This window comes from Scheffersomyces stipitis, chromosome 1 (genome assembly GCF_000209165.1).
Source record: "Scheffersomyces stipitis CBS 6054 chromosome 1, whole genome shotgun sequence".
NCBI classification, from domain to species: Eukaryota; Fungi; Ascomycota; class Pichiomycetes; order Serinales; family Debaryomycetaceae; genus Scheffersomyces; species Scheffersomyces stipitis.
The window spans coordinates 144,948-167,257 of NC_009068.1; the positions used below are offsets into that span (position 1 = coordinate 144,948).

Here is a 22,310-nt window from a genome sequence, read left to right on the forward strand (position 1 = left end):
ATACAAGCACAGAGCCTCCCACGGAGCCAATTCCTTGTATAAATTGAACATTAGCTTGCTTCACTAGACATCTACCCCCTATAAGTAATAGGTTTTGCCTCGAAGTAGACTTCTACTATCTAATTTTCTTTCTGAAGCTAAAGCACAACGGTTTCCCGAACAAGGAATATTCTCAAAGTTCCATCTCACTACTCTCGAACTACATTTCCACCCTACAATGTTGAGATCGCAGAGCATCTCCAATCTACCCGAGCAGAGAAAGTCCAGAACTGCCTCTGGCTTCTTTTCTTCGTTCAGATCAAGAAAGACTTCTACCAACGATTTGAACTCTATGCTCAAATCGCCCACGCCTCTCGAGATATCTGGCCCTATTGCTACTACACATTCTTCTAATCCCAACAGAAAGCTCAGACCTTTAAGCTCTTCGGCTTCATCCTTCAACCTTAGTGCTCCTGTAGTCGCTGGAGATACCCCTAGACTTCCAAGCGTCGCAGTCTACCATAACAAAAATACCAAAAGCAGAGCTTTGAGGATTGAAGAGTCGAATAAGGAAAATGTCTTAGAAGAGTTTGTACATTCACTAGGAGAAAAGGATCTTCCCAAAACCCCAACCAAAAACTCCCACAGAAGCCATGCCCATTATTCGCCCACCAAGGAATCTAGAAGTAGCTCACACACTCCGTTCTCTATATCTTCTGTTCATTCTGCTTCTATTGGTTCCAAACCGTCAAGAGCCCTTAAGTCCAGATCCAGCGCTCCTAATTTGAGCCCTGTGAAAGCCTCCAATGTGAACAAATCTCTCCTCACTCGCGGGCACAGATCTCTGATGTACTTAAATGGCATTGTTAATGTACAACACAGAGAAAGGGATGAAGAAGTACTTTTGGACAGAGAAAAGACTAAATCAAGAGATTCTCTTGGTGTAGAGTATAACGGCAGGATTTCACCCCCATCTTCACAAAGCCTGGACTTGACTCCAGACTCCGTCAATACTGTCGATTCACTCTTGGACCAGACGTCCATTCAGTTCATCGACTTGGAAAACACAACTCAAGAGCTCGTGGACGACGATAATATCAGCTACACCACTACACAATCCTCGGGAATGGATGAAACTGTAGTGGAAGAGAACGATCCTAAGGAGGTGGAGGCTCTCAAGCTCAACATCAAGGCAAAGAAGATACACCGTACAAACAACTCCTACAACATAAACGAGTTTATGAAGATTATCAACAACGACCAAGACATAGAAACCAACAAATTGCCCATAAGCAACAGAAGATCGTTGGAACTTGAAACCCAGGAAAGGAAAAACCTTGAAAACCTCCTAAACTCTGAGATCGAAATTGTTCACGACGAGTCGTTAGCATCACACCTTTCTTTAGTGGAGAACGGTTTGTTCTTGACAGTCAGAGAAAAGAAACCCAACAATCAGTTGACCTTCATTGAAAAATTAATGGAAGACATTGATTACAAGCACCTCTTGAAGGAGGAAAGCTACGACTTCTACGACAGTATTGGAGACGGTGTCGATAACTTAGTCTTAAGATTCTGATCGCGGATTTGGTATTTATAATGTTTTAGGCTCTTGTACAGTAATGATATCTTAATGAATATAAGTTTTCGGGATTAATAAGATGTATTAACATAACAGAAAGGTTCAATTCATCTGCTGAAAATGACTATTTAGTAGCAATTTGAATATAACTATAAGATATGCGACCACTAATAATTCCGAAGTAACGAGAGGAGCCAAAAATACAAGAAGGAACAACCTTTAAGTGTTCCAATACTTCCCAAATGTTCCCTTCAGTCAAAAAAGAATGCGATTTCTGTGGATCGAACACAGGACCTTCAGATTAACTGTGACTGAATCTCTTCAGTCTGACGCTCTCCCAACTGAGCTAAAACCGCAAATGAACCCACGGCGGGAGTCGAACCCGCAATCTTTTGATTAGAAGTCAAACGCGTTAACCATTACGCTACGCAGGCTACTTGTTGAGCAAAAATATCCTTTTTTTAAGAACTCATAATATTTCTGAAACATCCATGCCGCTGCCAATATGCAGTCCTATATGTTTATTTTGATATGGAAGAGGAATTATATAGTGCTAGACTCTATTCATAATACATGCTATTTCTTAAAATTTGCTTTCTCTTTCATCTTGCTATGTTGTGGTAATTGTAATATCTGTTCTTTTTGTTTTTACAGTAAATTCGTAGACGAAATCTAAAATAAGACAGGTCTTAATAATTTTCTCTACATCTTTGTAGAATTTCTAAAAAACTAAAACAGTAATCGTTCTAAAATATTAAATAATGGATGCAAATCAAATACGTTCTACTTGTAGAGATATAACAATGTCATCAGATTGCTCAAGATCTATCCATTCTCTTACATTTTCGTCCTATTTAGTTTTATTTAATTTCACGATTTTCACGTGACTTTCCAGAATCAATTTCCACAGTTATAGCGAACTGAATTAAAATCAAGTAGACTCTATTCAGCTACTTATTCGAACATAGAGATAGACTTCTCGAGAGCAATCCGAGATAACTACAGAAACATTTTAGGTGAATGTATATTTTAAGAGAATAATAGAAGAATACAATGTTCCGAACAAGAAACGTCTTGAAAGGGTCGATTTTTCCAACTAACTTTTCCAAAACTAGATATGCTTCTGTGGTAGGAGTAGCAGTTGCAACTTCCCTAGCAGCCAGTGCAGCCACCTACAAGTATATGCAATGGGAAAGCGAGAAACAGCAAGTGAATCTGATATGGCCCGAAAATGTAGCATTTAGTTCTACCACGAAACTTCTGGACTTACAAACTCCCAAGTATTGTAGTAATTTGGAGTTGGATATAGCAATACAAGAACTTAGGCTGGCAGGTGTTGAAGTAAAGAACACTGCTGTAGAGATTCAGCATCATACAAAGAATGAGTTTACACCTCATTTGCCATTGGAGCATGAAAAACCCAAACACATAATATATCCCAATTCTACTGAACAGGTTTCCCAGATAATGAAAGTGCTACATAAGTACAGTGTACCAGTAGTTCCCTTCAGTGGAGGCACTTCCCTCGAGGGCCATTTCTTTTCCACCCGAGAAGGTGTTGTAGTGGATACATCTAAGATGAACCAGATTCTCCAAGTCAACTATGACGACTTGGATGCTGTAGTTCAGGCTGGAGTTAATTGGCAGGATTTGAACAAGCACTTGCAGCCAGCAGGTGTGATGCTTGGAACCGATTGTGGGCCGAATGGGTTGATTTCCGGAATGATCAACACGAATGCCAGTGGAATCAATGCGTCACGTTACGGTGCTATGATAGCCAATGTCATCAGCATCACTGTAGTGTTAGCAGATGGAACCGTTGTAAAGACAAAAAAGCGACCACGTAAATCCAGTGCTGGTTACAATTTGACAGGGCTCTTTATTGGAAGTGAGGGAACTCTAGGAATTGTTACAGAAGCAACCGTAAAGCTACATGTCATTCCTAAATTTGAAACTGTGGTTGTAGCTCAATTTCCTGATATTCTGGCCAGCACAAAAACCGTCTCTGATTTGTTCAGAGCAGGAATTCAACCAAATGCCATTGAGTTGTTGGATGCAGATATGATGAAGTGTTTGAATTACAGTGGATACTGTACAAGAGAATGGCTCGAGTGTCCCACGATCTTCTTCAAGATCGGAGGAATCAACAAGCTAGTTGCTGAAGAATACGTAAAGGAGCTTCGTAGAGTCAGTTACGAGAATAACTGTAAAGAGTTTATTTTTGCCGAAAATGAAGAAGAACAGAACGAACTATTCGATGCCAGAAAAAATGCATTTTACGCTATGATCCAATATGGTAGGAACGAAATTCACGAAGATGTACGAATTTGGGTTACTGATATCGCTGTTCCGTTGTCGAAATTATCGCCTGTATTGACAGAGATCCACGAATTGATCAAAAACTCTGGTTTCGAGTCTATTATTTTAGCCCATGCTGCTGATGGGAATTTCCATGCCGATCTATTCTACAAAGAAGAAGATAAAGCGAAGTGCGAAGCTGTTATCAACAAGATGGTCAAACTTGGTTTAGAAAACGAAGGAACATGTACCGGTGAACATGGAGTGGGTAATGCCAAGCGAAACTTCTTACTTATGGAATTGGGCGACGACGCTATAGATTTGATGAGAAGATTAAAACTTGCATTGGATCCCAAGCGAATCTTGAATCCTGATAAGATTTTTAAAATTGACCCCGAAGATAAGGGTCAATATTAAAGGATAATAGAAATATAGAATTTATTTACTGATAGAGTATAGAAAAGATACAATTCAATCGCTTTAAAAAAAGAACTTAGTGCAATATGAAAAAGTCGAAAATTCGCAATAAAAATTGTTCAAGCCTAGGGCATAGGTAAACGCCAAAGCGAGACTCAAAACCACAAGTTCGGGATAGTGAAGAGAGCCAAATTAACTCAATGGCCAATAAATGAAGAATCAGGGAAGAAATTCATCAAGGATTCAAACCTTGTTTATCATAAACTAGATTCAAAGGCTATATTCACGAAACGATCCACTTGACAAACATGTCATTTACAATTTCGATACGACTATGATCAATACCAAATGTTTTTTCGAATTTACATATACGGGCTAATCTCCATCTGGGGAAAAAGGAGAAAATATATTATTCGGGCAAATTAACGGAGCCAGCGACATCTGCTCCACAAATTGACCCTGATTGGGATCAGAGGTGAATCATGAGATATTACGAAATAAATTTTTCTACAACCACGAGCAGCAAGCTATCTCCACTGTTTTTTGTTCAAAAACCACAGGCTCTGTGTAAGAAAGCTCCGCCTATCAGTGGCAGCCTTTCAACTGTGGGGAGATGCTTGAAGAGCTGCACAGGAACGGCTAACCCACTTAGGCAGCTGTTTCCGGAAACGCTAGATGTTGTTGAAGTTAGAGACTATACGAAAGCAAAACTAAAAAGGACTAACGACTTCGGATAATTTGTTCCAATGAGCAGAACTACGCCAGAGCTCCATGTATCCAGCGACTAGCACAGCAATCCAATAATAGTGCTGAAAAGTTGCACCCCAACAAGTGAAAAATTATCACCCCTACGAGGTGAAAAATTATCACCCACCGCAGAAGATGCACGATAAGAATAATAATAATAGTGACGAAAGTTTGCATACACTAAACAATACAGCAAAATTTGCAAATTACCCCTATCAATAAGTCGTGCAGCCAGCAGGCACTGAAAAATGGAGAAAGAGGAGGACGTGACAATTTAATGAGACAAAAACGGTAGCACTTACGTCAGGATCTGCAGTATGCTACCGAATAATGAAATGGAAACCGAAAGATGTAAGCTATAGAGTTGGAATGAACAGAAATATGAATTCGGACGTGGCCGACATTGCAGAAAAAGTCATACAACATCTGAAGAAAAATCGTAATGGCAATCGTGGTGCAAAACTGTAGTGAAAAATTTGAAAAATAGAGTTGAGAGGGTCGGAATGAAATGAAAAATCGTAGCAGTTCACAAAATTAATAAGTAAGCACACACCAATTAATAGTGAGAGATACAGAATTCAAAATCTACAAGCCGACTAATTCCATATAATCCCATCACGGCGAAATCAAAAATTCAAATGCAAATATTTCCACTTCCGCCCTATGCTGATACTGAAACAATCTGAAACATACCGATTTCTCTTCACATAATCAGTGAAAATCTCTTCTGTTCAATTTTATTTATCTATTCATTTTTGTCTATTCATTTTTATCTATTCATTTCTATATGTCTCTGTTGATTTTAAAATTTATTGCCGTATAATTTCTACTTCCTTAACGCCAACAAATTAAATGCTACTAAAAGTCCAAATCTCTCTCTCCACTATCAGGCTGCATTGGTAAAATCTGCGTGCCGCCATTTCGGTTGGTGGAGCAGAAAATTTTCCTTTGGCACCCTTTTATCGGCGGTCGTGTTCTGCACCAAAAAGTCACTCTCGCATCTACTTTTTTTATCTCTCGCACTTTTTTATCTGCTCGTTTTCATATGGGTGTAAAATTATCATCGAATGTTTGACAGCATAAGTGACGATTCTTTTTAGCCAGACGCTGCCACCGCCGTTCTTCTCTCAACCACACCGCAACACCGTAACCGGAGCTTCGATCTGCACCGCTACCGGACCCGACCTCTCTTTTCCGCGTCGCTGCTGTCTCAGAAACAGCTGTAACTGCGATCTCCCTCACAACAAACACCAGATATCATCCACATACTACACTCCAAAGAGGTCCTATAGCTCTGAAACTTGTCAGAATAATTGAGAAAGTCAAGACGAACACATTCTCCCAGTTTCCTGTCGATTTCACAAATATTAGCTGAGTTATACGTAATTATCTGCGAACACCACTGTTGAAGAAAAGGAGCGAACTTCAGTAACCCTTTATAAGTTGCTCAAATCAGTAACTAATAGTCTTTAAAGACTCTCATAAAACAAATTAAAGACTTTTCAAAGCATCTGTCGATTTTATAGAGACAACGTGTCGATCATAGTGAGTCATTATTGAATACCACGAGCTGAATTCCGACAGTAATCTCATACTATCCACTCGTTTCGTCATCACATAGAATACCACAGTTGCTGTCAATATGTCTATCATGTCTTTCAATACAGATCATATTGATAAGAAGTTGGATAATCTCACTTTGGATTCTTCTAGCAACTCCAACAATAGCAGCAACAACGTACAGGCATCTGTATCTAGCCAGAATCCTGTCTCTGCTGCACAAACCACAGCAGAGTGGTTCTCCTTTGACGGCCAATACATACCGCCGCAGCCCCAGCGTTTCAAGCAGCCGAAAAAGTCGCTTCTTCTGAGTTCTTTGGCCGGCGAACGTAATCATAGCTCTTCCAGCGGGTTGAGCCAGCCGATTACTGTAAACTATAATGCGACCAGTAACCACGTAAATCAAGACAGATCTGCTTATTTCAGCTTTGATGAATCTGCTGACGTAACGCTGGCAGATTCCACGGCAATTGAGATACCGAGTGGTAGATATACCGATGAACATCCTGAGCCAGAGCTTTTGGCCAGCTCTGTAGGCAAGGAAATCGATGGCAGATTGATCCCGTCGTCTTCTGCGATTTCGCTTCTTTCTCTAAACTCACATCAACTTCCTTCCATGCATCCGAACCCCATTTACCACTCTTACAGTACAGAGTTGCCAGAAAAAGTGGTTTCTCCCAAATTTCCACAGCTGGCCCAGTTGCAGAACCACAACCAGAATCTGCCCCAAATTCAGAATGTTACTGCTTTCACGGATCGTAAAAACTCGTTCACTAATATAAGAAGCAGGAACTCAATTACCCATTTGAGCCAGCAAAGGTTACAACCTTACCAGAGGTTTACTTCTCCGCCTCCAGTGTTACAGCAGCAGAGTTCCGCTTCTTTGGCGCAACAGTTGCATCAGCCACAACCTCAGAATGGGTTTTCTACTGACTTCTCGATGAGCCACGCTACCGCACAAAGCATTCCTATTGCCAGTGGAAACAAAACAGAACCTGATTCGCCGAATCTAGATCCCGTTTCAATCGGAGGGTCTCCATCTCATTTCTGGCTCTCTTCACAAACGCCTCCCCGCTCTTTAGCCAGTTCATATAATCGCAACAGCCGCACCCATTTGTACCAGATGCAAAACCAGCAACAGCCACAAGCAAATCAACATCAGCAACAACAACACCAACACCAATCACAGCACCAGTATCCACAATCACATCAATCTCAATCGCATCAACCTCTTTCACAGCCTTCACAGCAGCCAATGTACATTCCTTTGAACAACATCAACAATTACACTACAGCCACACCTAAACAGGTTCACCAGGGTGACAATTCGCCAGTGATAGAACCTGTACAGACCCCCTCAGAGGAGATGCCCATGACGCCGTTGTTCTTGAACAAATTGTCAGGATCAACAGCAACTACAGCTCATCACAGCGATTCTTATTTTGGTGAATTTGCTTCTAGTAATATAGAGGGAAGAGCTGTTTCTATTATAGACGAGAAAGAAAGTGAAGATGAAGATGAAGATGACGAGAGCTATAAGCGAAACGAGGATTACGAAATGAACAGCTGACTCACATCAAATACAGCACAATAGTATAATAGAATAGGTATAGGTATTGGTCAATATAGTATCACAGGGTAGAGAAAGAAGTAGAGGTGTAGAGAAGTGTTGAAGAAAAAGACGAAATGGACGAAGTAGAATCCACCTAGAGCGACAGTTTCTCGGGATATGAAGAACTGTCTCTATCACATGTTTGTATGTAAGCTGGTAAATGAGGTTTCACGATTATACTTCTCCATAATTCATATTTCACAATCTAAGAAACATTTCTACATACAGGATAATTTTTCAGTTTGATATTAATGGCAAATTGTTAAATCTAGCCATATTAAACCAAAATTACCTCTCTAGAAACCACAACGATGTCGACTTACGAACGTAAGTAAATAACTCAAAATAATATTGTAAAATAGAATAACTTTTTAAAAATTAATACTAATTTCCATTTTCAGAGGAACATAATATCACCAATAACAGAAATTCCAATCTGAATCAGAATGGTGGTAGAACCAGACAGCACCAGACTTTGACATCACTTATTGATTCGTTTCTCACTCAAGACGTTTCGCAAAACAGCGAAAACAGAAATGTGGACGAAGACAGACAAGCTTTTACCAGAGCATTGAGGATGTTGGAAAGTGAAGAAGGAGGTTTGACTAGTCAGCTAATAGAATTCATAGAAGATCATGCCAATTTGGACCCATTAAATCCCGAACTGGTTGGAAAGGGCTCGCAAGGGGTTTCACAAGAATTTTTAGACTCATTGGAAAGAGTACCAATCTCCAACTTGGCTAACAAGGAAACTTCTGATTGTCCTATTTGTACCAATAGGTTCGTAGATGACGAATATCCACTTGTAGTGAAGTTGCCCTGTCTGGTTCAAAGCGGCAAAGACCATCTTTTTGACTTAGAATGTATAGGACCATGGTTGAAGGTGCATTCAACATGCCCATTGTGTCGTTTTGATGTATTAGAGGTGGATAAGAAGAGACGCGAGAAGTTGGAGAAGGAGTTACAGGCAGCCCAAGATGCCGATTCTGAAGAGGAGGAAGAAGACTGGGATGTATATGGTTAGAACTAGAATCAGTTAATAATGTAGAAGTACTTGAACGAGTTTCTGAAAACAATAAAGAATCAAAAAAAAATAGAAAAGATACGTCTATAGAGTAGTTCGAGTAAGGAAAGCAAAAAGACTTAGAATCTAGTACTATCAGGGAGAACATGTGCTAGAAGAGAAAACTTACGACTATATCTACACTTTAATTATGTTGGTGTCTAGATTGACGATATATACAGATACGAACAGCTATGTACTTACTTCTCTTCTTCGAGAAGTTTCTTGAAGGTGTCTGATTTCAACAACTCTTCGACCTTCTTGGCTACAGGATCGGTGATGTCGTTGTAAGCATTTGGAAGAGTGTAATCTTCAGAAGCCAAAGCATCCATCTCTTTGTTATAGTCTAAAGATTCGCTAGTAGTCATAGTAGCCTTGTAACTAACGTCTTCAATCGCGTATTTGTTGATGAAAGACAACCACAAGTCAAGAATTTCTGGATTTGCATCGTATGCTACCAACTCCTTATTGAAAGTGGTTCGATGAAAATTCTGCTTCGTCTTTGCTTGAGCAAATGGAGACTTGATCACAGTATATAATCTCTTTTCAGTTTTCTTAGTGGTAAGTTTCGAAGTAGGAATGCCCAAATAGTATGCGGAGCGAGTAGCAAACTCTCCAGCTCTAATCAAATTGTCTTCGTCATAGCCTCTGAACTTTATCTTAGCTACTTCGTGACCGTGGGTCTGTTTCAACTGAAGAGGTTTATACTTCAAGAGTTCTACGTTTATAGGCACAGGTCTTCCAGTCACGGGGTCAACTTCATTGGCGCTTATGTACTTAGGCTCGTATTTGAACTCATTCTGGAGCAAATTGTGCCTATAGGCTTGCTCCTCCAAATCAGCCTTCTTCTTGTGCTCGACATATTCTTGTGGAGTCGAGAATTTTTCACTTTGGCCAGCTTCTTTGAAGACAGGCGTGAACGACGAGAATTGACGGCTCACCACACGCACGGCATTCAGTCTGCTCTGTAGCACACTTTTGAACATTCTGGACGTGTACGAGACGGAACGGACTGGTTGACAGAAGGATCGTTGGTGAAAGATACGGTACCATTGGGCTCAAAATTTTCAGATCTTTCAGTAGTGTCAGGTGGTGTATAGTCATGTGATTCTGAATGGTATGGATTCCTTAACTTCAAACGAATTTCTAGAAGATAGATAGATTTGATCCATAGAAATATTCTATTGAAGTTCTCGATTTCTTAGATATTTTGGTATACAATTCCATTTGTATTAGTTGTTTTTCTCCTACTGAGTTGGTACACTATTTTCTTATACGTGCAACTCCATAGTTAAGGTGAAGCTGACTCTCATTATTTCGCAATCGTAAATTTTTTGGCTGAAAAAAAAAAAACTTAAGATGTGCAAGAGATCTATTTTTCACAAGTAGTTAAACATCTCTTCACTGTTCTACTCTTTCAACCTCCACAATTTCTGTACGCTATGGGAAAGTCCAGTAAGGATAAGAGAGACATTTACTACAGAAGAGCCAAGGAGCAGGGCTGGAGGGCTCGTTCCGCGTTCAAATTGCTACAGCTCCACGATGAGTTTCAAATCTTGCATGGACTCAAGAGAGTCGTAGACCTTTGTGCTGCTCCAGGCTCGTGGTCACAAGTTTTGAGTAGAGAATTGTACCAAAAACAGAACCAGCCAGATGCCAAAATTGTAGCTGTGGATTTACAGCCAATGACTCCTATAGATGGGGTTACTTGCATTCAGGCAGACATCACTCACCCCAAGACTTTGCACAAAATATTGGATATCTTTGGTGGAGAGCCAGCTGATTTTGTTTGCAGTGATGGAGCACCTGATGTGACTGGTCTCCATGATCTCGATGAGTACATCCAGGCACAATTAATCTTACTGGCTTTGCAATTAACGACTTGTATCTTGAAACCTGGAGGAACATTCGTAGCTAAGATCTTCCGTGGAAGAGATATAGACTTGTTGTACAGCCAGTTGAGCTACTTGTTTGAAAAGGTGATATGTGCAAAACCCCGTTCATCAAGAGGAACGTCTCTAGAAGCTTTCATTGTCTGTATAGGATATACTCCAAGACCCGGCTGGAATCCCAAGTTGGAGTTGAACAAGTCAACTGAGGAGTTCTTCGAGGGTGCTAATATCGGAAAAGCAACCAATTTGCAATTTTTGGATCTTCCAGATCCAGAGGAACGTAAAATCGCCAAATTCGTAGCCTGCGGAGATTTGAACGATGTCGATTCAGATGCCACCTATTCTTTAGATAATGAATCGAGACTTCCAGCATTGGACCCAGTGCAGATGCCTACTGCTCCACCATATAAGAAGGCGTTGGAGATGAAGAGAAGAGGCGATTTAGTGAGAAGGTAAAACACTTGAATTATTAAAGAAGATAAGGAATTATAGAGACAGGAAAACACAAGATGCCATTGAGACTATATATATGTGTAACTGTATATATCTATACTGTACTATAGAAACGAAACGATATAATGGAAACTATCTAAAATGACTAGCAATCAGACAAAACCATCACAGCTAGTTCTCTTGCTTTTCTTCGCCCTTGAAGAAGGAATCTGGCTTCAAGGTTGGGAACAACAACACTTCTCTGATAGTGTTGGAGTCAGTCAAAAACATGGCCAATCTATCGATACCACATCCCCAACCAGCAGTAGGAGGCAAACCGTATTCCAAAGCATTGCAGAACACTTCATCAACCAATTGAGCTTCATCATCACCTTGAGCCTTTTGTCTGGCTTGTTCTTCGAATCTCTGTCTCTGGTCGAAAGGATCGTTCAACTCAGTATAAGCGTTACAAATTTCCTTAGTAGCTACGAAGACTTCGAATCTTTCACACAAACCTGGGATGTTTCTGTCCTTCTTGGCCAATGGGGACATCATCTGAGGATGACCAAATATGAATGTAGGGTTAATCGAAGCATCTTCCAACTCACCTACCAATTTGTCCAACATTCTGGCGTTGGTCAAAGGAGGAGTACAATCCAACTTGTTGTCAATCAAAATCTGCTTCAAAAACTTTCCAGTTTCCTCTGTGTGCAACTGGTCACCAGGAGGAAACTTGACGTTGTAGACTTTTTCCAATTCCTCAATCATGTTGACTCTCTTCCAAGGTCTGGAGAAATCAAGGGTCAAAGCTTCACCTTGAGGACCATCTGGATGGTAGGTTACCTTGTAGTCACCAGTGATTTCCTTGACCATTTCCGAGAACATCAACTCAGTCATGTCCATCAAGTCATAAACATCAGCATAGGCTTGGTAGAATTCACAAGTGGTGAATTCGGGGTTGTGGGTCATGTCGATACCTTCGTTTCTGAACTGACGTCCAATTTCGTACACTCTATCCATACCACCTACGACCAATTCCTTCAAGAACAACTCTGGAGCAATACGCATGAACATGTCCATGCTCAAGTCGTTGTGGTGGGTGATGAAAGGCTTAGCTGTGGCACCTCCAGCAATGACGTTCAAGATGGGAGTCTCTACTTCGACAAAGTCTCTGTTGTCCAAGAACTTACGGATGTAGCCGATGATCTTAGATCTTACCTTGAAACGGTCTCTGGTGGCGTCGTTCATGATCAAATCCAAGTAACGCTTTCTGTATCTGGCTTCCTGGTCCTTGAATCCGAAATGCTCAGTTGGCAACATGTGCAAACATGGAGTCAACAACTGGACAGAAGTTGCAAAGACCGAAACTTCACCATCTCCACCCTTAGCTGGTGCAGTTCTACCGGGGTAACCAGTGACACCAATGACATCACCTCTTCTCAAGTATTCGTGCATCTTTTCGTACTCTTCAGCCAGGGCTACGTCCTGGGCTTGAGCCATGATCTGGACTTCTACACCATCTCCCTTCAATACATAGAATCTCAACTTGGCACCAGATTCTCTCTTGGTCATAATTCTACCAGTGACCTTGACTTCAACGTCCTGTAAAGTCTCACCTCTGGTCAAACTGCTGTACTTTTCAGCAAATTCTGGCAACGTGATGTTTCTGTGGAACTTGTGAGGGTAAGGGTTGAAAGCAGTGGGGTTCTCATTGTTTGATTCTCTCAACTCGTTGATCTGACGGGATCTGATCTCGAAATACTGGTTGGGGTTCAAGTCAGCCAATTGATCTTTGTTCTTGTTCACCTTGGGGGCAGTGGCGGCAGCCTTAGCAGCTTTCTCGGCCCTCTTCGCTTCCAAAAGTCTGAGCTTCTGTCTCTTCTTCAACTCGGTCTTGGAAACTTGTTCGCCAGTGGCTTCGTCCAAGTAGGTCTTTTGCAATTGTTCAGCTGCCTGGTTAACTTCTTCCGACATCGTGATACTAGTGGTGGAACTATCCTAAAGGGAAGTGGTGGTTGAAAAATCTATCTATTGATTTTCAGCAAAAATTTTCAGGATTTTTTTTTGACTATCTCATCAACGCTCACGTGACGAAAGACTCATATCTAGAGATAGCTAGCTATAATCAGAAGCTAAGTGAATCATACTTGAAAGGGATTATAACTAAGGATTGAAATTATGAATCTATGTCAGTTTATTCAAAATTTCTAGTTTTTCATCAATATGTTCCAAGTCCATTTCTTTTTGACTTCTAATCTGAAACTTTCGCCCTCTCCATATTATCCTGAGATGACTGCGAAATTCTAGGGAAGATTACAAGAAATGACAAACGAAAATTTCAACCATTTCCTGTCAAAAAAAGATGCCGTCTCCAAAACACCAATTGAGACGCCTCCTTATCCCACAACAGTCTCTAATACGACTTAGATTAAAAAAAAGAACAATTGTAATCCAAAAAAATGCGATTTCTGTGGATCGAACACAGGACCTTCAGATTAACTGTGACTGAATCTCTTCAGTCTGACGCTCTCCCAACTGAGCTAAAACCGCCTATTTGTTAACAAAACCCTCAAAAAATGCGTGCCACTGGCGATAAATCACGGGATTTTGATCACGTTAATTTAATGTGGTTGGAAAACTTTTATGATTTATATACTATGTAGTAAATAGGTTGGATCTTAATACTTGCCAATTGGTAAAGGACCTGTTTTCCAATAACACTATGGATCTGAGGAAGATTTTATGTATTGTGTGTAGTAGTTGGTTACACTTTAATCGAAATTCTTGTTAATTCGTAGAAAGAAAAAAAAATTCTTGGAGAAGGCAATGAAATCGGCTATGCTTTGGTTCGAGTAGGTAGAGAGACTGATAGAAGCAACCAAAACATAATTATGTCTTTAGAGCAGCAGAATAGTGCTAGCAGGTAATGATAGCCGTCGTCGTCTTTTTGAATTTTCCAAGTATTGTCACGTGACGCGATAAGGGAGCGTGTCTTTCTATTTCACGGAGTTGCTGGACATCTAGAAAGTCCCATTCTTCTCTTGTTTTAGCTTCAAGAGAATTAAGTAATTGTGTCATGAACTTGGATCTGTTTGATGGACTGGACTTGAACAATGCGTTCCGCATTACTAACTTGGTCGTTTCTGGATTAGCTGTAAGTATTGACGATTTGAAGAACCAAAGGACCATATACTAACTGGAATTTAGGTGTTGGCAGGATTATCTCAATTGTTCAGTGGAATGTAAGTAAATTTGGAGAGAAGTACACTAGATAGTATAGTACTAACTGCAGCAGACATTCAGTAAGTTGAGGGATATCGAATTGGATAAGCACGGTCTCTGGATGTGAATAGAGTATCGAATTAGAGGATGTTAAGACTGGAAAAAGAACTTATCGAACATACATTTCAAAGATATAGAATCTCATTGATGTAGTTGACAGAGAAGAGAAGAGAGGACATAATTGGGGTGATAGGGCACAGAAAGATAGCGATACAGATCAACCAGAGATGTGTGGAGATACCGCATTTCATCAATACTAACATGTTCAGTTTCTAGTAGGAGTATACGTTATCGCCTTTGGTGGTATCATTGGATTATTGGGTATGTAACCTAGAGAATTGTGGTGATTCAGACAAGTTTTCTACAGAAATACTAACTATTGCTTATAGAGTTTAGAGTTCCAGCCGAGGCTTACGCTTATGGGTCCTTCTTGTTCTCGTTTATCGGACGAGGTGTTTGTACGTATTTTTTTGATTTCCAATGTTTTAATTATCTTGATTATTTCTAACCTTTCAGTCTACACTTTGATTGGTGTGAGTATAAATGGAGCTAGCATTTTCAGAGTGTTTGCTGCACTCATCATTTTTGTTGTTGGTTTGGTATATATTGGGTTGGAGGCTATTCCTAGCATTTCTCCTCCTGAGAACATGAACCCAGAGGGAATCTCCATTGGTATCAATGACGAAGATATCGTCTGAGAAGGGGGAAAAGCTACAGGGCTGCCGCGGTATTCCCAGTAATTACAAAGTAGTGTGAAAGTGTAGGTTTAGTATTGGACTAATAGATGCTGATGTCTGAGTAGAAGTGCAGCAAGCAGAAACAGTAGAAATGGTAGAAGTAGTAGAAATAGAGAATCGATGGTGAGAGAGAAGAGAAGCAGAATTTCAAAGAGTAGTTAATTAGGGGTTCTCCATAAATTATGGTGTCATTTTAGTTCAGTTTAATCAGATATTGATTGTTGAAATTCTTCCTGCCGCGTTTCAGAAATTATGGGGTAGAATTTATGTGAACTTTTAGTATATCCATAATTTCTATTGCAACTTCACAAGCAAATTTGCAACACACACGATTAAACAACAGTATATACATATACACCTTCAGTTACGTTTGTAATAGTGTCTCCATTCCAATACCATCAATATATAACTTCAGAAATACTTCGCCATCATCTAATATGTGCAAAATAACACTTTGAATCAGGCAATGGAAGAACCAGCAGCATTTTCCATCCCCAAGTCGTCATTCACTGCCTTCAGACTTACGTACGCTTCTGCTGCCCAGGTTTCACAATTGTCGAAATGCATTTTTTTAGGAAAAATACCTGATGTCTATCTGAAAGATGAAGGTCCCAGCATCGTTTCTGCTACTTCCCATTACGCTAAGAGTATGGTAAAAAATCGATTCAAAAGCGCCGCCAAAGTCATTCGAAATACCATCAGAAGTGCTGCAGAATTTAATGAAAGTATTGCGGATAAGAATGACGAAGAGGAATTCAATATTTTTTCAGTCTCGAGGAAAGGAGTCAGTCATACAGCTGCTGAAACATTGCTGAAGAAGAGAGATTTGGATTATGATACGAACATCTATTCCACACCAGAAGTAACCATTAGAACTTCCTATGGAAATGAAGGAAATATCAAAACCAAAGATGAGAACTTCTACAGTAACACAGTAGGATCTACTACGGATAGTTCTTTACTCGATCAACATCTGGATACCATAGAATCCATTAGACGATATCTTCTCGATCATTATTCTTCTGATATGATAGTGTCGCCTGTTAAAAGTTATTTCAATGGCAAAGAAGAGAAAACTGAAACCAACGCTCTTGCCACTTTTGGTCAACGTAGATCTATTCACTATTCACAGGGCCAGGAACCAAGGTATGGAACCAGTCCTGAAGAAAAGTCTAAACCAGAAAAACTTAACCTGGAATCTGCTGAAATAGCTATTTCAAATATTCCTAAACTTCAAGTGTCTAACAGCAATGTATATGCATCTACTCCTGAGTACAAAGAATTAGAACACGAAAAAGTTTCCACAAACAATATCCACCAATTTATTTCGAATTCCCATAGTTTTGACACTGGCGTGGTCAACGAAGTTGGTTCCATTGGTTCAGAATTAACCCTTCCACAAAGTAAAAGGAGCCAGAAGTCGAAGGATCTCAGTATTTCTATTCCACATCCAACGGATAAATTGGAAGACAAAGAAAACTTCGAGCTTGCAGAAAGAGAGTACAGTAGATTTATCAAGAGATTGCGACACTTTGCAGATGCCTCTAAAGGTAGAGCCAGGAGGAAGAAGAACGACATGAGAAACAAGATCTACGAAGCTGTGATTAAGAATTTCAAGGCTGGCGAAATTTTACAGGTAGAAAAGATGTTGGTATTGACAAAAGAGTTAGATCGACCTACTTCTCAGTTCACTGACGAAGAAGAAGGCGATTCAAGGGTCTTTGAAAGATGGACAGAACAATTTGCTGTTCTTAGAAAGACAGATAGCGTAATCGATCCTTTGGTTTTGCAGTTCTACCATATCAATTCAGTCACAGATGATGCAAAGAACAAGCCCGAATTTGAAGTTTCATTGCTAAGTGTAGATGCCTATTTCTATAGCGATGTTGACAGAACGATATCAATACTATGCAAACAGAAGAGTGAATTCTTTGCGTATTTGATGAGAACTCACGACCAGATCTCTGCATTTCGATGGCTATACTTTATCAAGAGTGCCCAGGGCGAAGAAATGGATTCTCGATTTCGGGTCTATCTTCCAAACTTCAACTTTCGCATTGATATTCGAGTCCCCGATACCATTTTGGAACGAATGTTAGAACATTCAGGGAACTTGAATGTGAAGGAAACAAAGTATGGGTATTCTATAGAGTATGGGGTTCTCATACAATACTTGAAAACAACCATATGCAACGAGCTTCAGAGAAGGAACTATTCTTCACTTGATTCTTGGGCCAACTATTGGTTCTGTTTCAGGCAATATGATCGATTAGAATGGATCCAGAACAACTGCGAATTAACCTTTATCCAAAACCAGTTAATGAATCGGACGTTCGCTTTCGAGTTCAGGGACTTGGGCAGGGCTGAGGCTGTTGCACTCGAAAATGGTAACTGTATAGGAGAACCGATCCCAGTCGAGGGTTTCTTGTCAAGACTAACAAACACTAAAGGCAAACTGAAGTCTTTGCTTCGGTCTTTTTACAAAGTGCTGTACTTCTATACATGTGACAATATTATGTTTTACACCAAGTATTATAGAGCGAGTCCACCTACCTTAGAATACTTGAAGAAGTTTTCAGCTTCGTCTTCTTACACTGATATTTGCGAGCATTGTCCTTATCCATTGAATGAAAAAGGTCACATATCGTGGTTGAATAAAGAGGATTTCGAAAGTAACGATAAAGTAGCACTTTCAGAAATGGGAAGAAGAGCAGAGCAGGTTATAAAATCTGAAGCAATGATAGATCTATGTTTAATTAAGGAGATCAGGAAAGTCCCTGTAACAGAATTAACAAACACGCAAAAGCTATTGATGAGCACCTTGTGGCACTCCAACTCTGCTCTTGCAGACGACGTGCAGATAATTGACTCTGCTTTTGAAATCGAAATGATTAATGGAAGCATTGTTCGTTTGCAAGCACAAAGTAGCTTTTTAAGAGATCATTGGATGTTGAATCTTCAGTCCCTTCGTGATTACTGGTTTCTCAGAAAACAACGTGACTTGAGACAGACAATGATTGTGAGAGCTCGAAATGAAAAGGCTCTTCGAATTCCCGAATACGTTGATTCCAATATCAATCGGGAACTCAATAATCTTGAGTTTCAACATTCTGTAGCAGACCCCAGAATCCAATCTATTGAGTCAATTGCTATGTCCAAATGTATTTTGATGAGTGGGTACTTGTATCAGAAGAGTAAAAAGCACTCTAATTTCTCACAGTACTTCGTGATCTTGTGCCCTGCGTTCATTGTTCTTTATTCAATTTACAAGAGAAGAAAAACAACTGGAGCTTGGAAAGCAAGTGGGTTGTTTGAGCATCATCTAACTATACCACTTTCTAGTTGCTATATTTATTCCGGAGCTGCAACCAGTATTGACTTGTTGAATAGGCAGAAGGAGCTTGATCCAACCAATCCAGCTCGACAGTGTTTGCCTCGACTCTACCCAGATGGGTGGAAATCATCGGAAGAAGAAGAAGTTCGCTGCTTCACTTTATGGATTGGTAGGAAGAGGAAGATTACAAAACACATCAAAGATATTCGCAAAGCTGAGTATACAAAAGATTCAACATTAGCTAGAAGTAACAATACTCAAAAGAATCCGGGAATGGCTAAAATGATCAAAAAGTTGGGGTTTACAGGCCGAAGCATTGTATTCATGGCAAGGTCTAGACAAGAAAGAGAGATCTGGACGTCTAGAATATTAACAGAGATCGATAGATATTCGAAGCAAAATAAATAGAAAGTAATAGATATTATTAATTAAATTATTTTGTATTATATTTACTCAGTATGAGAAAATGATAATGCACGATCAATCTGAGTTAAAAGATCATTCCAGGTATCAAGACATGTGGGCTTTGTTTTCATTTGTATGGAGTATATGAGCTCAGCATCTGAATCTTCATCAGTTTCAGAAGTGTATTGGTCTTCTTGTTCGCTGTCAGGAGTGCCGTTAATAGTGTTATGCAGCTTATCTTTTCCTATAATTCCTCTAATGGCTTCGTCGTCTGAATCGCTATCTGATTCGGTGTCATTACAAGCTTCTTCATTGACTATCTCCATATTTGTGAAGATGGACTCTTCCAGAGATTTAGCCACTGTATTACTATTCATCAAGCTTTCTGAAAGCAGACGGGTCATTTTGGTTGGTAACGAAATTGGCTGCGAAAATGTCTTTTGTGTATCGGCTGCGAAATTATTCAGTAGAACAGAGTCAACTGTGCTCACTCTAGCTGGCGCTGAAAACGTTGGAAGAATAATCGTCGAAGTCAAGAAGTCAACGGGGAAATTAAATTGGAGATCTGAAGTAGCGATAACCCATTTCTCAATCACGGAATTCAGTTCTGATGTAAACCACACATTGGAAGTAGGGGATCCTTTATCAAAACCTGAAATGCGAACTATGGCAGGTTGAGTAATGTGGACCTTACTTCCTGTCAAGGAGTATAAGAGTGGCTCTGAATGAAGATCCCATATGGCGAGGTAGTTTTCAAAAAGATAGACTATCTTTTTTATGAAACAGCTTTTCTCGGGGCCCTCGTAGCTTACAAGAAGATGGTCAGCCAATCTCAACGAACCAAACATCAACAAACTGGTCAATCTGAACCCTCGAGAGTTTTCCAAGATATACTTTATAAAGTGATTCTTGAGTGTATCTATGGCTAAATTAGAATACAATCTCATTTTAATAGTAGAATTATGAGCTGTGGAGTTGCTAGGAGAAGGTGAGGGTGACATCGAGAGAAGTGAGAAGGTCTCGTAGGAATACCCGTTTGAAGCTCTAAAGAATGACATAGTATCTCTGGGGATGTTGTACTGTGGGGTCCTGAATTCTATATCTTCCTTCAACGGATTCAATGATGTTGACCTTAAAGTCATTCTTGAAGTTCTGGCTGGAATAGGGCTAGACAATGTAGAATTTAGTGCAACTATATTGCTGCTTCTTCTGCCTACATTCTTCCTATTGAAAGCGACGACTGCACTGTTAACCCTTTCTTCTAAGAGATTCTCATCCAATGGGACCAAATTTGACGGGTTTGATGCAGTAATGCACTTCAAACCTCGACAAGAGGGGAGTACAACTTCCATGATTTCTGACAAGGAGCAACTGGTAGCGACGATTTGATTGGAAAAAGCGGATTCGATCTCGTAATCTACAGTGACTTCGAAACACTCTCCATGGATGATATCCCCACATTTCAAGGTTACAAACTTCTCGTTAGTCAAAGTCGACTTCAAGTACTCATCACAGATATGGCATTTCCTATCAAGGGTGTCAGCTGCAGAAGGTTTATTAGTGTGAGTGCCCTGACTCTTAATGAAGATGAAAGGTTTGACCTTGGGACCTTTTGTGGGAGTTATGGGACTACTGCCTTGCAGAAGCAGGGGAGGAATGGGAAAAGCTGTTTCCACTAGAGGACTTTTTGGGTCAAGGCTGGTGAGTTGGTAGGAATCGACGAATAGCTTTTTACCTTTGAACTTTGACTTTTTCGAAGAAGATGAAGCCGGGGACAGAAATTTGAAGCCTCCATCAAAATAAGAGTCTGGATTGGTGCAAGGAGTATCGAATTGATCAGTATTGTCAGCTGAGTTCCATCCAGACGGCCCAGACCAAGACCTTTTTGGCAGACCCAGAAAGGTAGGAGTAACTGGAGGAAGAAAAAGTGAATTGTATTTATTAGACGAGGATGGAGAAGAAGACGCTAGGGCAACAGCTCTGTGAGTATCTGGGGGAGTAACTACAAGGAGGGTGGATAGTGAAGTATTCGAAAAATTCTGCAGAAGGTGGGACTGAAGCAGGTTGGGGTTGCCATTGGTGGACGAGCGGGGGGTCCTATCTGATTTTCGAGTAGTTAATCTCTTTTTCCAGCCACCTTTGCGGGAGTTTGGGGAGACGGGCTTCATCGTGATAAAAACATACAAGAGTTATATGTTAATTTTACTTAGGAAAGGTGAAAAAGTAGACAAGATGAAAAGAATCTTAAGCAAAAAGGGATGAAAGAATATTTAAAATGAATGATTAGAATTATAGGAAAATGTAGCTCCTACAGTAGTACAGAGAAAGACAGACATTTTGAAACCATTCTGAGGAAAACGTGGAATATATAGGACCCTGAGATCAAGGGATTTTTAATCTCTAAGATAAGATTTAGAGTTTTCTCTCCTCATTTAGGGAGATGTTTCAGAATACGAGGTACATAAAGCTGCGACTGCGTTGCCTGATTGGGACGCAAATTTCGTGCGTCTAAGAAAGTCTTCGATAGGGAGATTGGAGAACTGAGAGATAAGCCGATCAACACAAACAAGGAGAGCTTGATAGAGATACAAGTATCAATGGAGATAGAGCAGGAGATAGAGACAGAATCGGATATCGCGATAGCGAGTTCATAGCGAGTTCATAGCGAGTTCATAGCGAGTTCATAGCGAGCAATTGAATATGGAGAGCATGAGGGGAGATGGCACAGGGGTGTGTGGCTTGCTTTCCGAGAAAGACGTTACTAGCAGACAGACGATACACTTCACTCACGACATATTAATGGCAGCTCAATAAGAGGGTTCGGCGAAGGTGCAGGGTTTCAAATGAGGAGTCAACCGTGAGCACATATTATACATAAACTGCCACACAACTAGGATGATAAGCTTTTTAGATTGGTAAGCATGAATTACACATTTTCCAGGTGGAGATCTCAATCTACACGATAATTTGGCC

General features: G+C 40.2%; 10 protein-coding genes across 10 annotated transcripts; 7 read left to right on the top strand and 3 right to left on the bottom strand. All coding sequences in view use genetic code 12, as the record gives it.

The window, feature by feature from the left end:
• Positions 1-217: 217 nt before the first annotated feature.
• Positions 218-1,555, top strand: PICST_28032 (predicted protein; the record flags this gene model as incomplete). Its single annotated transcript, XM_001387226.1, has 1 exon — positions 218-1,555. The coding sequence occupies one exon, from the start codon at positions 218-220 to the stop codon at positions 1,553-1,555; it is 1,338 nt and encodes a 445-aa protein (XP_001387263.2).
• A 1,248-nt stretch (positions 1,556-2,803) lies between these two features.
• Positions 2,804-4,273, top strand: DLD4 (mitochondrial lactate ferricytochrome c oxidoreductase; the record flags this gene model as incomplete). The annotated part of the gene is made up of 1 exon (XM_001387227.1): positions 2,804-4,273. A coding segment is annotated over one exon (1,470 nt), but the record flags the coding sequence as incomplete, so codon positions are not given.
• Positions 4,274-6,662: 2,389 nt separating this feature from the next.
• PICST_66232 (hypothetical protein) lies at positions 6,663-8,222 on the top strand (the record flags this gene model as incomplete). Its single annotated transcript, XM_001387228.1, has 1 exon — positions 6,663-8,222. The coding sequence occupies one exon, from the start codon at positions 6,663-6,665 to the stop codon at positions 8,148-8,150; it is 1,488 nt and encodes a 495-aa protein (XP_001387265.2). The 3' UTR covers positions 8,151-8,222.
• Positions 8,223-8,865: 643 nt separating this feature from the next.
• ATL2 (Putative RING-H2 finger protein) lies at positions 8,866-9,216 on the top strand (the record flags this gene model as incomplete). Its single annotated transcript, XM_001387229.1, has 1 exon — positions 8,866-9,216. A coding segment is annotated over one exon (351 nt), but the record flags the coding sequence as incomplete, so codon positions are not given.
• A 239-nt stretch (positions 9,217-9,455) lies between these two features.
• On the bottom strand, positions 9,456-10,241 carry RSM10 (mitochondrial 37S ribosomal protein RSM10; the record flags this gene model as incomplete). The annotated part of the gene is made up of 1 exon (XM_001387646.1): positions 9,456-10,241. One exon carries the CDS (start codon positions 10,239-10,241, stop codon positions 9,456-9,458), a length of 786 nt encoding a protein of 261 aa, XP_001387683.2.
• Positions 10,242-10,697: 456 nt separating this feature from the next.
• On the top strand, positions 10,698-11,603 carry TRM7 (tRNA methyltransferase; the record flags this gene model as incomplete). Its single annotated transcript, XM_001387230.1, has 1 exon — positions 10,698-11,603. One exon carries the CDS (start codon positions 10,698-10,700, stop codon positions 11,601-11,603), a length of 906 nt encoding a protein of 301 aa, XP_001387267.2.
• Positions 11,604-11,637: 34 nt separating this feature from the next.
• On the bottom strand, positions 11,638-13,575 carry KRS1 (lysyl-tRNA synthetase). Its single transcript, XM_001387647.1, has one exon. The coding sequence runs from the start codon at positions 13,551-13,553 to the stop codon at positions 11,772-11,774; it is 1,782 nt and encodes a 593-aa protein (XP_001387684.2). The 5' UTR covers positions 13,554-13,575; the 3' UTR covers positions 11,638-11,771.
• A 1,080-nt stretch (positions 13,576-14,655) lies between these two features.
• On the top strand, positions 14,656-15,663 carry PICST_80736 (predicted protein; the record flags this gene model as incomplete). Its single annotated transcript, XM_001387231.1, has 6 exons — positions 14,656-14,733; positions 14,787-14,821; positions 14,875-14,881; positions 15,131-15,182; positions 15,251-15,319; positions 15,378-15,663. 6 exons carry the CDS (start codon positions 14,656-14,658, stop codon positions 15,557-15,559), a joined length of 423 nt encoding a protein of 140 aa, XP_001387268.2. The 3' UTR covers positions 15,560-15,663.
• Positions 15,664-16,064: 401 nt separating this feature from the next.
• On the top strand, positions 16,065-19,340 carry PICST_37804 (predicted protein; the record flags this gene model as incomplete). The annotated part of the gene is made up of 2 exons (XM_001387232.1): positions 16,065-16,217; positions 16,872-19,340. The coding sequence occupies 2 exons, from the start codon at positions 16,065-16,067 to the stop codon at positions 19,338-19,340; spliced, it is 2,622 nt and encodes an 873-aa protein (XP_001387269.2).
• PICST_66235 (predicted protein) lies at positions 19,339-21,552 on the bottom strand. Its single transcript, XM_001387648.1, has one exon. It carries the CDS (start codon positions 21,503-21,505, stop codon positions 19,382-19,384), a length of 2,124 nt encoding a protein of 707 aa, XP_001387685.2. The 5' UTR covers positions 21,506-21,552; the 3' UTR covers positions 19,339-19,381.
• Between the last annotated feature and the right edge of the window lie 758 nt (positions 21,553-22,310).